This window comes from Prunus avium, chromosome 6 (genome assembly GCF_965620075.1).
Source record: "Prunus avium chromosome 6, drPruAviu1.hap1.1, whole genome shotgun sequence".
In the NCBI taxonomy this organism is placed as follows: Eukaryota; Viridiplantae; Streptophyta; class Magnoliopsida; order Rosales; family Rosaceae; genus Prunus; species Prunus avium.
In genome coordinates this window covers 28,789,794-28,805,071 of record NC_142289.1, presented here as the reverse complement: position 1 = coordinate 28,805,071, position 15,278 = coordinate 28,789,794, and the positions used below count along the sequence as shown (strand labels likewise).

General features: G+C 36.0%; 1 protein-coding gene and 1 long non-coding RNA gene across 2 annotated transcripts; one reads left to right on the top strand and one right to left on the bottom strand.

Moving 5' to 3' along the window:
- Positions 1 to 1,217: 1,217 nt before the first annotated feature.
- Positions 1,218 to 2,478, bottom strand: LOC148293985 (uncharacterized). The gene is made up of 3 exons (XR_015836677.1): positions 1,735 to 2,478; positions 1,520 to 1,625; positions 1,218 to 1,430 (listed from the first exon to the last, which is right to left on the bottom strand). It is a non-coding gene; the product is annotated as an uncharacterized LOC148293985 (long non-coding RNA).
- A 4,690-nt stretch (positions 2,479 to 7,168) lies between these two features.
- On the top strand, positions 7,169 to 11,042 carry LOC110763311 (bifunctional protein FolD 1, mitochondrial-like). The gene is made up of 5 exons (XM_088255315.1): positions 7,169 to 7,653; positions 7,773 to 8,113; positions 8,255 to 8,491; positions 8,575 to 8,742; positions 10,719 to 11,042. Exons 1-5 carry the CDS (start codon positions 7,491 to 7,493, stop codon positions 10,887 to 10,889), a joined length of 1,080 nt encoding a protein of 359 aa, XP_088111441.1. The 5' UTR covers positions 7,169 to 7,490; the 3' UTR covers positions 10,890 to 11,042.
- Positions 11,043 to 15,278: the final 4,236 nt, after the last annotated feature.

Here is a 15,278-nt window from a genome sequence, read left to right as displayed (position 1 = left end):
TGACACAATGTTACTGAATACCGACGTAACAAATCCTACCCACGACTACTTTTGTTAAAGGCTGACGTTAAAAATTATATTGAAGGCGTGGACAGGAAAAGAAACGACGTGGGTTATATCTTCAACGTCGCTTTTTGTAAAATAAAGGACGTGGTTAATTCCTTCACTACGTCACGAGGATCCAATTGTATGACGTTGTAATTTCTTACCACGTCGGTTTCTAATACATGTTGACGTGGTTGGCCTTTTAAAAGTCACTTGTGTAACCCTCCTTGACGTGTGTATTCTCTGAGACGTCATATGTTTTTGACTAACCGACATGCAAAAAATATGTCACGACATTTAATGGAACTGAGCTGCCTTTATTTCAACCCTTAGACGACGGTAGGTTTAATCATGGAAGTAGTGTTTAACAAATTCATCGGTTGGAGTACTCCAACGTCGTGTTATAGCAAAATATACGACGTGCATTGTTTTGTAGGGCGTCATTGATGTTTATTACTACTAGCCGCTTGTAATTTAATTTTAATAAACCGACGTGTTTTCATTTTCAGATGGCGGTTTTTATTTCTTTACGATCTTTTGCATTTTCTTTCCACGACGTTGGTTTTATTTTAGACGTCTATTTTTCCAATTTTTTTAACTGGACCGTCGTATTTTACACCTTTAATCCAGTATTTTAAATTTTTTATTTGTCGTGCCCAAAGCCTGCATAATGAAAATGTGATCCGAATTAAAATGATATACAGACCTATTAATTAATGTCATACATTACAACAATCAATCAATCCATATATCTTCACACCCATCTCTAATATTTTCACTCCCAAACTCACCCACTAGGTCATCAAATGTGTCAACATTTGGTATCCCTCTAGTAAATGGCTCACACTCAATTCTAATATCACCTAGCACATCATCACCAATAACATCATTATATTCTCTATTAGGTATTGATAACACTACCGACCAACCATGATGCATTGGATCATCAACATAAAATACTTGTTTGACTTGAGAAGCCATAACAAATTGGTCATTCCTATATCCAATTTTACTCAAATCTACAAGGGTAAATCCAAGTTCATCGACTACAAGGCCTGAAGTGTTATCTATCCATCACACCTCAAGACTGGGATTCTAAACTTTTGGTAGTCAAGGTCCCAAATTTCTTGAATAACACCACAAAAACCCATATTGGAGACAATAGGGTTTTTATCCTTGGCACTAGCAACTTGAATAGTATGTGCAAATAAATAAACTCCACTATTTTGGATAGTTCGCACATCATCTTGTGCCTTGGTGTTAAATTTAACACCATTAATAAGATAGCTTCTATATGATGGCACTGCCATGCTTGGACCAGCTGCTAGACACCTCAAATTTTTTGATACGCCATTATTCTCTTCCCCATTAAGTTCACTTTAAACCTGCAAATTAATCATATATCTTAATTCAATCTAACGTATAGAAAGAAAGAAAATTAAAAGTTCAATATGTCATTCAATAACATATATACCTTAAAGCGTAGCCATTGAATGAAAGTGCTATTGTGCTTATCTTGCAGCCACTTTGTTCTCTTTCTAAATTTTGGATAAGTGGTCTTGATGTGGATCATATGTTCCCTACATTGACATGAAAAAATCAAGCATTACGGTCCCTTATATACAAGATAAACATAAAGAATAATAATATTTAAAATGGCTACATATGAAAAATAAAACTCATACGTACTCAATATAAGGTAGGACTTCCTCCGTATTCTCCAAGACATATAGATGTGCCTGGTTCAACAAGTCCCGATCAACTAAGCTCACTGTGCAACCAGATAATGGCTTTGAAACTCACATCTTCTGGCTTTAAGGCACTCCAACTGTACTAACATCAGATAAATGCTCGGTACAAAACTCTACAGCTTCTTCAGCTATATACCACTCAACAATGCAACCTTCGGGACAAGTACGGTTCTGAACATACCCCTTTAGCACTTTCATATATCTTTCAAACGGATACATCCATCTAAAATATACTAGCCCACATAGACGAACTTCTCTGACAAGATGTACTATTAGATAAACCATGATATCAAAGAATGAAGGGGGAAAGTACTTCTCAAGCAAACACAAAGTAACTACTACATTTTCTTCCAACTTATCTAGCTTGTAAACATCTACCATCTTTGCACATATATAAGAAACCCATATTCAGAAAAATCCATATTTAATGCATATTACTTCAATCAATAAAAACAATGCACTTTCAAAACAAAGTCCACTCACAAGTAGTCCCACACTGCTTGACCCTGAAAGGGTCTCGCCTGCTGTGTACGCATGATCGGAGTACCTCAATCCTCTGAATCTTTCTGCAATGCACCAAGAAGGCCCGGGGGCCCCCAAGGAGTAAAACCACCAAACAACACTTGATAACAAGAGAAGAGCTTGTTTCACTTATACTACATCCGAATGGCCTAAACTTGTTTTATAGCCACCATCTTTGGATATGTTGTAGAGAACAGAAAACTGAACAACATTCAAGAAGCAACCTTGGTCATTTGAGCAAGGGAAATCGACATGCAAGAGTGAGTAAAGTGCTGTAGAGTTAAAACAGCATAACATAGGACTTATTGACCTTGGACAAGGTTTCAGATGGTTATAGAACTCCAATTGCTGTGAATTTTAGATATGTAATAGTTATCTAAGGAAGGAACAGCTCGTATGAAGAAACTGTTGTCGAATGATCAACATAAATTGACATGCAAGAAAGAATTCGAGCCTACATCAATACAGCAGACAGGAATGAGCAGGCGACACTTAAACACGCTTTGAGATGCCTACACTTCTTGGATTAAGCTCCAATTTTGATAGATTATAGACAAGACATAGATGAACAACTTTGATGAATGGAACGAAGCCATTAGATCAGAGGAAGGCCGCATGCAAGAGTGAATAATGGCACACTAGAGTGAAACCAGAAAACAGAACGAAAGTGAAGACTAGTCTCACCTTGAACACGATTTGAGGTAGATAGAAATCTTCGATTTCCTTGAAGTTTGGATAAGTTGTAGCTCTTGAACAGAGGAACAAGTTTGATGAAGACTACTTCACCAAAAGAACAGTGGAAATATACATGCAAGGACAAACCCGAGCCTTATGCAGAGAATCAGGCTGTGATGAACAGCTTGTACTCAAACTGCGTTTTAGGTAACTAAACTTCTTCGATTGGGCTCTATTTTTGATATGTTCTAGTAGACAAGCCGATAAACAAGTCTGTAGAAGGAAATATTTCATTTTGAGCTGAGGAGATATGGGTTTCGAAGCAGTCAACAAGACTGACGTGAAGAAGGAGAGCTTGACCTTTCAACTTTGAAGAGAATGATGTGTGAAAACTTGTGTTGTGTGAGAGTTATCAATGGTCAGACTTGGGAAGAGGAGGGAATAAGGCCCCGTTTGGGATTGCTTTTTTTCGCCAAAAACCTGCTTCACTTTAAAGTTAAGCAGTTAAAGGTGTTTGGTAAAAATAAAATATCCTGATTATTTTAAAAGCAGTGGCCTTTTAACAGCAGCTTTTAGAAGCAGGCTCTGGGTTGCTTTTCAAAGTTGCTTTTAAAAAAAGCAGAGATGAACCTTTAATGAATTTTTTTAATTCCCAAAATACCATCGTTCTTTTTAAAAAATGACACCACCTCCACTTCCACATCCAACTCCACCACTTGCACCACCACATTCACTACCTCCACAACCATTGCCACCACCACCACCACCACCACCACATCCTCCTACTCCTCATCCTCCTCCACCACCTCCACCACCACCTCCTCCTCCACCATCTCCACCACCACCTCCTTCACCTTCACCTCCACCTCCAAATCACCATCACTACCACTACCACCACCACAACCACCACCTTATCCAAAACCTCCACATCCACCACCACCTCCACAATCAACACCACCACCACCACCATGATGCCACTACCACGACAACCACCACCTCCTCCAAAACCTCCATATCCGCCACCGCCACCACCTCCACAACCAACACCACCACCACCAACATGCTGTGACTACCACAACCACCACCACCTCCACAACCGCCATCCCCACCACCACCTCCTCTCCATCACTACCACTACCACCACATGATTAGTACACAACACTTTTGATATCCTGTCTATTTTAGTCATTATTTACAGTTACAACAATTTTATATTAAAATTTACCAAACGGTTTTGACACTGCTTTTTGTACTAACAGCACTTTAAAAATATTGTTTACCAAACATGGAGCTACTTTACTTTACAACTAATTATTTTTAAAGCACAGCAAAAGCAACTTTTTAAAAAAGTGACAGCAATCCCAAACTGGGCCTAAGTGTGGGAGTTATAAAATGATCAGATGTAAGAAGGTCTATGCATGGAAAATCTAACTTGGGGTATTTTAAATTTTAACTTGTCCAAAATTACGATCGTGCCACTTCATTTCTGTAAATCACAACTTCCTTGTTAAAACTCCGATTTGAGCCCACCACGTGTCTACGGACTCAACTCGACACAATCTACGTCAAAGTACTATTCGTTTCTCCAAAGTCCTTCCGGATTAAAAAAGTGACCAAAATGACCCTATCCCCATGGGCAAAATTGTAATTTCAGAATTTAAATAAATTAAATAATTGAATAAATAAATAAATTAGGGTCGGGGTGTTACAATGAGCATGTATGATCCTTGTCTTTTTAGGACAAATGAGGGATTCAAAGGTGGAAAAGAAGGATTTTCCTTTAATACACATGACAAGTTCTCCACTCTACTCTTTTCGTAACCGAGAGAGTTTTAAAATAGAGGCTCTGCCTTTTCTGTAGTCTTATTTCCTTCATTTCCTTCTTTCGAGCGAATGGAGGTTTTCCCAGCCAAGGCGACTCCACCCTCTTTTCTTTTTCTCTTTGGTTGGTTCTTTTTCTTCTCCTCTCTTCTGCCTTTTTTTGACCATACCCTTTAAAATTAGCCTAAAACGAAGTATGGGACGACTCACACATGTCAATTAGCCTTTAAAAAAAACATATAAAATTTCTTTATTGTATATGAGACCTTCCTATATTAGAGAGTTGGTTAGCAATGTAGTTCGTAAATATGGTACAAATAGTATTATTATGCTCTTTTACTAAATTAAAATATTTTAAATTTACTCATACTATCCTCATTTAATATATTATTTTCTTTCTTAACATGTTAATTAGCGAGCACGTCCAACGTACAACTTTGGAATGCTAAAGTAGGTGAGCCACACCATCAAAACCCTCTCCAACAGCCTTGTCAAACTCAGTCATCAAAGTTGCAACCTCTTTCTCTCTCTTCAAGATTGGTAAGTCGACATTGACTTTTCAAAACATTTAATTTTACTTTGGAAAAATAAAACCTACCTTGAAAATGTTAAAAACATACTTTTTTTTTTCTTTTCAAACAATAACTACATAGACATTTTTCACATGTTTTCATACTGCGTTAATTGAATTGAAGAGTCTACTGAGGCACAAAATATTAAAGTAGCAAATAAAGCTTTTCAAATTGCCACGTAGGTCAACAAACTTCAATTGAAGAATTTGGTTTGCTACTAGTATTGGAGATGCTCTAAGAGTATTTTGGGATTTAAAATATCTCACCAAAGTTTCCCTTTATATATACTAGAGTGCTTGTGTCAATTGACATTTTTTGTTTTGTTTTGTTTTATTTTTTGTTTTTATTCATTTTAGGGGTCGTTTGGTACGGCGGACTGTCATGGACTTGACTAAATCCTGAGACTGTCTTGGATTAGCTCAGATTGGACTAAGCTGGATTAAGTCCTGACCTACGTTTGGTGATGTGTCGGACTAAGAAGCTGGATTGTAAAAATAGTGAAGACCTATGTTTGGATCTGTGTCGGACTAAAAAAAATATATTTTAATATTTAATTTTAATTAAAACTAAATAAAATTCTAATATTTAATATTAATTAAAGATTGCTAAAACTATCTTATCTCTTCTTCTTCTTCTTCTTTTTTTTTTCTCTTTTTTCTCCTTTTCTTCTTCCTTTCCTTCCCAGCCCGTTTCTTTTTCTTCTTCTTTTTTCCTATTTTCTTCTTCCTTCCCAAGTTCCTAGGCCATCCCTTTTTCTTTTTTTTTCCTTTTTTCCTCTCTTCTTCTTCCTTCATTCTTAATCACTTGTCTAGATTGAAAGCTGTTACCTTTCCTGAGAGAGAGAGAGAGTGGTCAAGGGTTTTAGGCGAGAAAAAGCGCAGAGAGAGAGAGAGAGAGGCTGAAAATTCAATACCAGCTATTTATTCCATAAGTTCGACTTGATGGCTTCTATGTCATTTCCCGGAAGAATCCTTTAATGGGTACCAATTAGTTTTTAGAATTTTTGTCAAACCACTTCAAGATTGGGAATTCATGACTTCCTTCTCTCAGTCTCATACAAGAAAGCCCACATCTCCGTTAATGGTGTCTCCCTTTGCAGTTGTCCTGATCATGGTGGATGATTTCTTGGAAGGTTCAATTGGGTTTGATAGTGGTTGTTGAATTTGGGTTTAATTGGGTTGTGGTTCCATTGGGTTTGAATTGGTGGTGGTTGATTCGAGTGACTGGGTTTGAATTGGTGGTGGTTGGTTCGAGTGACTGGGTTTGACGATGGTCTGTGGTGATTCTGGTGGTTTGGCTGAGTCTATGGTGGTTACAGTTCTAGGTGAAGAAGAAGAAGCTGGTTATTGTCGGACTCGCGTTCTCTGTTTAGCGAAATTGGAAGAGCAAGTGAGGCTTTTTGTTTACTGTTGTACTATACAATCCCATTTAATTTAGTCCCCCTTTTACCAAACATGATTTTCAAAGTGTTATTTAACACTGTCCAGGCCAGTCCAGCCTACCAAACATGCCCTTATAGTATTATGAAAGGGAAAACTTGATATGCTTTGCTTCCCATGAAAATAAAAGCTTTTTATTTTTATTTTTACATTGTAATATAAAAAGCTGTTAATATATTTATTCTCATTTGACAAATGGTTTCTTTTTCTGATAAAACAAAAGCCTAACTAAACATTGTAATATAAAAAGCTGTTAATATATTTATTCTCATTTGACAAATGGTTTCTTTTTCTGATAAAACAAAAGTCTAACTAATTTACATTATTATATGAGAGAGATCAAACTCAAATGCAAAGATGGACTCACTGCCTTAGCTAACCGTCATAAAATATGTGGTTTCATTTCTTAATATTTTTATTAGCTAACCATATCTTTTTGAATAATGAAAGTTTATTTTATCCAAAAAAATAAAAGATTTATGAAAGTTCCATTTTTAAGGCATTAACAGAAGAAACTCACATTTTCATATTATCCGAAATTCTGTGTACAAATTCCCACCTGATCAATAAATAAAACAAGCTTTTATTTTGTCTGTATATATTGATAATCGAGAATATGAAGAAGAGGGAGAGTATGAAGATCGAGTATAGGAGGTAGTGGCATTATGGTGGGTTTCTGGCACAGATTGGGGACCAAAGGGAAAGCCTTATACTCAGCGACGCTCTCACCGCCATTTTCAAGCCCTCTCACTCTCCCTCACATTTGGGTTCCCACCCAAACCCCCAATCGCCCCCTCTCATCTGGGTACACCACATTTATGTTCTTCAGCTCATAGAAAATCATGGGTCTCTCTGTTTTAGCTTGATTGATTGATTGATTGAATGATTGAATGATTGAATGACTGAATGATTGAATGAGTGGTTGTTGATTGTTGTTGTACGTAAAGCTGTGAAAACAGGAGCTACAGGGCAGACTCGGAGTGCTGCTGAAATAATGAGCGGAAAGCCAATTGCAAAAGACATAAAATTGAGAGTAGCTGCTGAAATAAGCAGAATGAAAGCTGCCATTGGAAGACTTCCTGGGTTGGCTATGGTTTTGGTGGGCTACAGAGAGGACTCACACGCTTATGTCCATATCAAGTTAAAAGCTTGTAATGAAGTTGGGATTGAAACTTCCATTGTACAACTGCCCCAAGATTGTACTCAAGATCGACTTATTGATGTTGTTTCAAGTTTTAACAGCAACCCATCTGTGCACGGTATAATTGTTCAACTTCCTCTGCCAGAGGTACCAACTCCTTGGAGTTAATTTAGAATTATTGCTTCAAATTGGGTTTTGTATTCTTAATTTCTTCTAGTTCTAGTCATGTGATTTGGTTTTGGCCTTTTGGGTTTCTAAAAATATCGTATGTTAACTTGTCTGATTCAGCATTTGGATGAGGAAACGATTATAAATTTCGTGAGTCCGGAAAAAGATGTGGATGGCTTTCATCCCCTCAATATGGGGAATCTTGCATTGCGGGGAAGGGAGCCGTTATTCATCCCTTGTGCCCCTAAGGCTTGCATTGAGTTGTTGCTCAGGTATCGCGTGGAGATCATTGGGAAGAATGCAGTGGTAATAGGGAGAAGCAAGATTGCTGGGTTATCCACTTCTTTGCTCTTGCAGGTGACACATATTTTTGTTCTCTACTGTATAGACATCAGAATGTTTGAATAATTTTTCAATGATGCTCCATTAGTCCTGGACAGAGGCACCACGCGATGGTTAGCACTCTCCATTCGTTCACCAACAACCCAGAACAAATTACTCGTCGAGCTGATATTATTGTGTCAGATGTTGGCATTCCAAATATAGTCGGATGCAATTGGCTGATGCCAGGGGCAGTTGTAGTCGACATGGGGACAAATTCAGTTAAGGTAAATTATCTTGTTTCTATCTAACTTTCAGATCTAATGAGGATTATATCTGTGCACAGTCATAAACGTTTCTTTCTTAGGTTGTTGTGAAGTTTGGTCAGTTTTCCTGTCCATTTAAGTGCAATAACAAAGGAACAAACTACTGTTCATCTGCCAAGAAAGCAGTCATTTCTGTTTGCGATTACCAAAAAATACTCAATGCACCCGCGTTGGAGGGTGCATTGGAAAAAAGTATCCCAAATCTTTTTATTCTATATCTTTTGCCCAAAACAGAACATTGAAAGTATATGTTACTTCAAAATCCCCTCCTGCAAAATGCATTTTAAAAATAGAATTTTGCTAGAGAAACTAGATTTGTATGATCATAAGAATTTGTATCTATCAGATTTTACCTTCTTTACTCATGTGTGGTCATAAAGGAAGACTCAACTGCTTCAGCCTCACATGAGTCATGACTGTGTTAGACCATAATGATGTTTATTGTTTCATTAAATGTAGAAAAGTACTTTTGAAGGCCTGATGGTGGACTGAATCAATATCGATCTAGAGTAGACATTAATCTCTAAAGCAATTCTAAATTCCAAAGAGTGTAAGAGTTTACTCATCCACCTATTGAGATGAAGTTTCATATAAGTTCTTTAGTCGTATCATTGCATTAGGGGTTGGAGCTAGGACTATATTCTTAATTATGCCTTACCTTCTAACCATTAGTTGTCACTATTACCATATTACCTAACTGTCACTAGTTACTGTATTGTTGAACATCTATTAATATGTAAATCAACCAGAACCGCATGAGTAGTATAGAAAACTGCGGCCATAACTTGGTTTGAGAAAATTTATCCTTTACATAGGCCCTAGACCTCTAACTTACAAGAGTGCTGTTCCTTCAGTGGTTGTCTTTGATAAATTGTAAAAGTGCTTGTTATTTTTATTTTCATATGGGGAAATGACAGTGTCATTAAAACAAAGTGACTTTGCATGGCCATAGGAGTATATTACTATTAGTAAGTGTATTCTGGGTCTTTGTGTTTTTGATAGGGTTTTAATGGATGGTCATGACTAGTTTGATTTAAGGACAAGGATTTATTATTATCCAGCCAAAGTCTACAAATAAGCTTGTGATCTCTTGTTCTTTGTAGTAAATGAATTTTGATGTAAAATTAGGCTAGTTGTGTTTCAAGGCATAGCTACCTACTATTAAAGACTAGGATATTATTATCTAGAGGTGTTAGTCTGAATGTTGATAAAGACTACAATGCACAAGTGTATGCATTTGTTGTCTTTCCCGTCTTGCTTATTTTTCTCAGTTGCCTTCATTTCTTTGTCCTACTTGCCCTCTGAATTGCCTGATATCCAATTGAATTTCTCATTCTTAGTAGATCTGGTTCACCTGTCATAGATCCCTAATTTACCCCCAAATTCTTTCATCAAGCCAAACCTTAATTGGACTCCTCAGTTTCACATCAACCCCTAACCCTAAACTTTACAGTTTAGAGCTAGAAGCGACGATGGTTCTTGCTGTTTTGAATCAACTAATACAACATCAAGTATGTTATGTCAAGGATTTTAAATAGCAGAGGGTAAATGGTAATCCATGTTCGCTTCCCATTATTAATAGACAAACTGGACTGCAATGTGCTCAATGAGAAAGCCATTTCTCAATGAGGGCATTGATCTTGTTCTCTCAATGTGCAGCACCAATTTGTTTTGGCATATGGACTGATATTGTATTGCATGGTAAGTACCAAGAAAAACAATGCATTACATGGAATCTTCAATGTTATATCACAAGTACAGAAGCCATCAAGGAAAATCAATTTTCATCGCCACATCTCGTGTCAAATTTGTAAACATGTGTTTTTCAATGCCAATAAAGAAATACAGTGATATTTCACTAGGATATAAACTTGTCTGCGAATTTGGTTTGAATTCTTGGGCTTGCTTGCTCATGATGGATGTGTCATAATATGCAGGATCCCAATAGTCCCCGAGGATTCCGTACCACCGGAGATGTTTGCTACGAAGAGGCAATTAAGGTGGTGTCAGCCATAACTCCTGTGCCAGGAGGAGTTGGACCTGTTGTAATCTCAATGCTCCTCTCCAACACCCTTGACTCTGCAAAGCGAGCTTACGGATTCACTTGATCTTTTCTCCTAAGAAGAGAATGTATACATGACTGGTCGTGACACGACTTGTTGGGTATAAAAATTGGAAATACATAGATTGAGAGCAATTTAACTTTAATTGTAATTGCTTTTGTTTACCTTTTTACTAGTATTTTGGCACATGTTATGGTATGCATGTGAGAGTTATTGCTTGGAAAGTCGAGAAGAAAGGCAAGATGGATTAGTGGGGGAAAAATATGAGAGTATTTTATTTATTTATGTAGTAGTTGTTAATTACTATGTTGCTCGTACTATATTACCTTCATTTTATTGAGTGTAATTTAAATATTTGTTTGGCTCTTTAAAATTGAGGAGGAGCTCCTCCGCACAACAATGGAACTTCGACATTTGTCAGCTCCTTTAACTGTTTTTCATGTGTAATTTGATTTGGTGTGAGGAGGAGCTCCTCCTCACTAGTAAGGAGTTAAGCAATAGGGCATTTTTCTCTCTTAATTAATAGTATAGATTATCACTTTATGTTCAGTTAGGTTTAACAAAAATCATGAAGAAAATCAAACGGAACTAAACCACTATTGGGTTCAGGCAGTTTCAGCCTAAGCGTGATTCGTTTTATGTATTAGCCCAATTGCAAAACCTCCTAAATATTTTTTCATTTTCCAACACATAAAACCGTAAGTTCAATATGCCATGAAATTTCAAAGTTCAATAAACTTCAAATTTAACATTTTTATTTAGTTATTAGTTACTCTCCTTGACTAGCAAAATAAAATATAAATGAAAAATATATAAAGCTTAAACCCGGAACTAAACCATTATAGATCATTTCAGGAGTTCCTTAACTCCTAAGATGGTTGAGGCACGTATTTGTGGGCAGAATTGGCTGCGATCTTTTCTTGTTGAAGAGATGGAATTTTATGAAGAAGTCGAGTCAGGTATGCCATCTATATTATATTGGTTTTCTTATTGCAATCTTATTATAAAGTTAATTAATTAAACTTTTTCCTTTCATATAGAGGTGGGATCAACTCCAATAATAGAATCAGACATAACCTCTCTTGATTGAAACTTCTATGTTTGATTTGTGAATTAGGTGATGTTGAGGACCTATTATTACCTTGTTTATTTGTTTTAATGTACTTATTTAGTGATTATTTATTTTAACTTTGCTTTTTAGGCAATGTGCAGAGGAATTAGAGGATCAGGTGCAGTTCTTGACTTAGTTATTTTGAGGAGATGAAGACAAAGTGCTTGGCCTTTTATCTTGATTTATTTTGCTGGAATTTTATATATTGAAATTGCAATTTGTATGAACACCTTTGAGAAGCCAGAAGCGAATTAACTCAAAAGGTTGAAATCAAGCCTAAATAGATCAGCCACTACCTTACTGAGTTCTCAATCTCGTACTAGCCTGTCAAGTATAGTAGGCATGGTATTAGTGCCACTACTTGCTGAGTTCTGAATACTCCATTTAGGATCATGAGTCTCTGCATTTAGAGTACACGTATTTATCCGCATTTCACTTCATCTTGACTCTTAAAATAATCTGACGACTTAAAATAAAAAGACATCAAAATTAACATAAAATTTATTTATTTATTTTCTTTTGGACTACAAACTTTCATACCCTTCTCTATCCACAGTCGCCAAACCAAATAATGGATTGCTATATTTGAAAAATCTACATTAAACCAAAGAAACATTTCAAAACAGCGCCATCCCCTTCAAGGGCCGGAAGCCAAAATATTAAGCGCCCAAATTTGTAGACATCAGGAAGCCAAATGTTGTAACTGACGAGTTGGTTTGCCAGTACTAGACTTTAATATAATTTTTTTACTTAAACTTTCTCTTTACTTCCTTCAATTCGACTATCTCTCTCATTGACCAAAAAAGATCATATCTTCTCTCTCGGTTTTTTCTTTCGTTTTTGGGTTTTGCTCTCTGTCACTTACTCTCCCTTCCCTTCCTCTCTCTTTTTTTTTTAATTGAAGAAGAAATTGTTTTCTTCCTTAGAGCTATTGGAGTTAGAGGAATCACGTGGCAATGATTTTCATATCAGTTGGTTCAGATTGATAGAGAGATTCAATTTGGGGGTTTTCTTTGCTCTTTTCAGTTGGGGTTGATTCCCTGTTCTTGTGAGATTTCTGTTCCCATTTCTTTTATTTTTTCAAGTATTTGAGTATAGGCAATGACCCACGAATCCTTCTGATTAGTTATAAATTAGAATACAAATTTTACGATGCAGACATGGACGATGTACCAGTTGTATAGATGAAAGGCTGATTATATCCTTTGATTTTTTAAAGCTCTTGTTTCAATCTTTTATTATTTGTTGATGAAGTCAGGGGCTTGTTTGACAAGACCCGCCCCGAATTCCTCGAAACTCGAGACGAATCCTGTGAAAATTCCGACATCACACCGATGTCGGGCACACATGCTAAAAATTTAGCCTCTTTTCCAAATTAAGGAAAAAGGGCACGAGACTTTCTACCGAAAATTTGGCACTCTCCTGAAAATTTGACTTTTCCCCAAATTTTTCAACCTGTTAAAAGCACATTTTAAAACACCAACTGGCAGCATACACAAGTTAACAACATGCAATTGCATAATAGGCCTCCGGCCTTCAATTAATTCGAAACAGAACCAGCAATGCTCTTAAGTCGAACAATACATAAACCAAACAATTAATGATCTCAAACAACTATACGAATACCCCCAAAATCATTCAACCGGATTCAAATCCAATAACCACATCAAAATCCAATCACATACTCAGAATCGATCAAACCTTTTAAACATAGTATATTTTGTAACCCTTATATAAATATTATAAAAAAAATAATATTCCCTTCCTTAATTCAATTTTCCCAAAATACCTATTCATAGTATAGACAATAAATTCTCACGCATATAATCCGTAATTAGGGTGGTACCTAGGGTAGTGCTAATAGCACTCGAGCTAACATTCTAGTCTCACATCAACATCCCAAGCACCCCACACATAGTCAACAAAGATAGCACTTTCTCAAGTATTGTATGTATATAACTCCAGATACTCAAATATGTCAAGACCCACATATATCACAAATACTTTACAAAAATAATAAATTCAACTATTAAATATAAAATGAATTCCGATAAACTATTAAATTCATATGCATAATATTACCATCACAAAACCATGCCATTTATTTGAAAGCAATGCCCACCCACTTCCTAATAATTATAGTCGAGTTTCATGACTTACTTTCACAACCAATAATTCAAGTATCTCATACTCATCTATTCCAATATTTCAATTATCACAATAATATCTAAGAATTCAATAAGGTATTATAAACATGCTCATACTCCCAATATAATAAAAAATAACTCCAATAACGGTCAAGACTCGTTCACTCGGTTGTGCTAGCACTTCACGAAGGGTAAAACTACATCGGAAGACTAACAGTCAACTGAGGGTCAAACCTTCCAAATTTGATCAACAGGGCCCAAATTATATATTATATATATATAATATGTGCAATGATCAAGTATGTTTTGTTTTTGCGAATAACAGGAACAAGCTAAAAGAAATGCTGAAAATTGGAGTAAACAAATGTTGAATCACACATCTGGCACAAAGTCTTATGCTCGAAGCAAAGCACAATATGTAAGTTTATGATGCACTTGAATGTTTATTCTTTTTTCTTGTTCATTGTTCTTTATTTCCTTTTATTTGTTCAAGTATATGAAAAATTGAAATGTAGAGGTCTAGAAGACTAATTGTACAATTCATCATTGTAGATTTTATTGGGCTGGTTATTCTATGATGACCGTAGAATTTGATGGAGAATGATGAACTGAATATATGTATATATATCTTTGTTTTTTGTTCGGCTGAAATTAATGCAGGAAAACTTTAAGGGATTAGTTGAAGATGAATGTCCTGATAATTTAAAGACACGAAAGAAGGGCTTAGGTTGGGCAACTAAAGTTTTGGAACTCTACTTATGCCTTTGTAATATTTGGCTATTGTAAATTGTAATCCACATTGGTATCTTTTATAAGGATGGTTGTTGTATCTTGTATGGTTCAATCTTTCAGTATTGTATTTATAATTGTCATTACATTTGTAGTATCAATTAAAAAAATTTAGGAATGAAAAATGTGCATATTATATTACAAAACAAAAGGCATTTGAAGGAAGTATATTTAATGGTGCATCAGCTCATAAAAGAATTGAATTGACAAACAATCCTGGCTTTTTTTTTTTTTGGTTAAGAAACAATCCAGGCGAATGTCTCTGGCCACTGGTATACAAACAATAATCCTCACAAAAACTTGTTTAATACTGGCCATTTGTTTTGTCAATAACAAATTGAAGTCAGTTTATGACTTGTGTCAGATACTACAAACCTATACGGACTA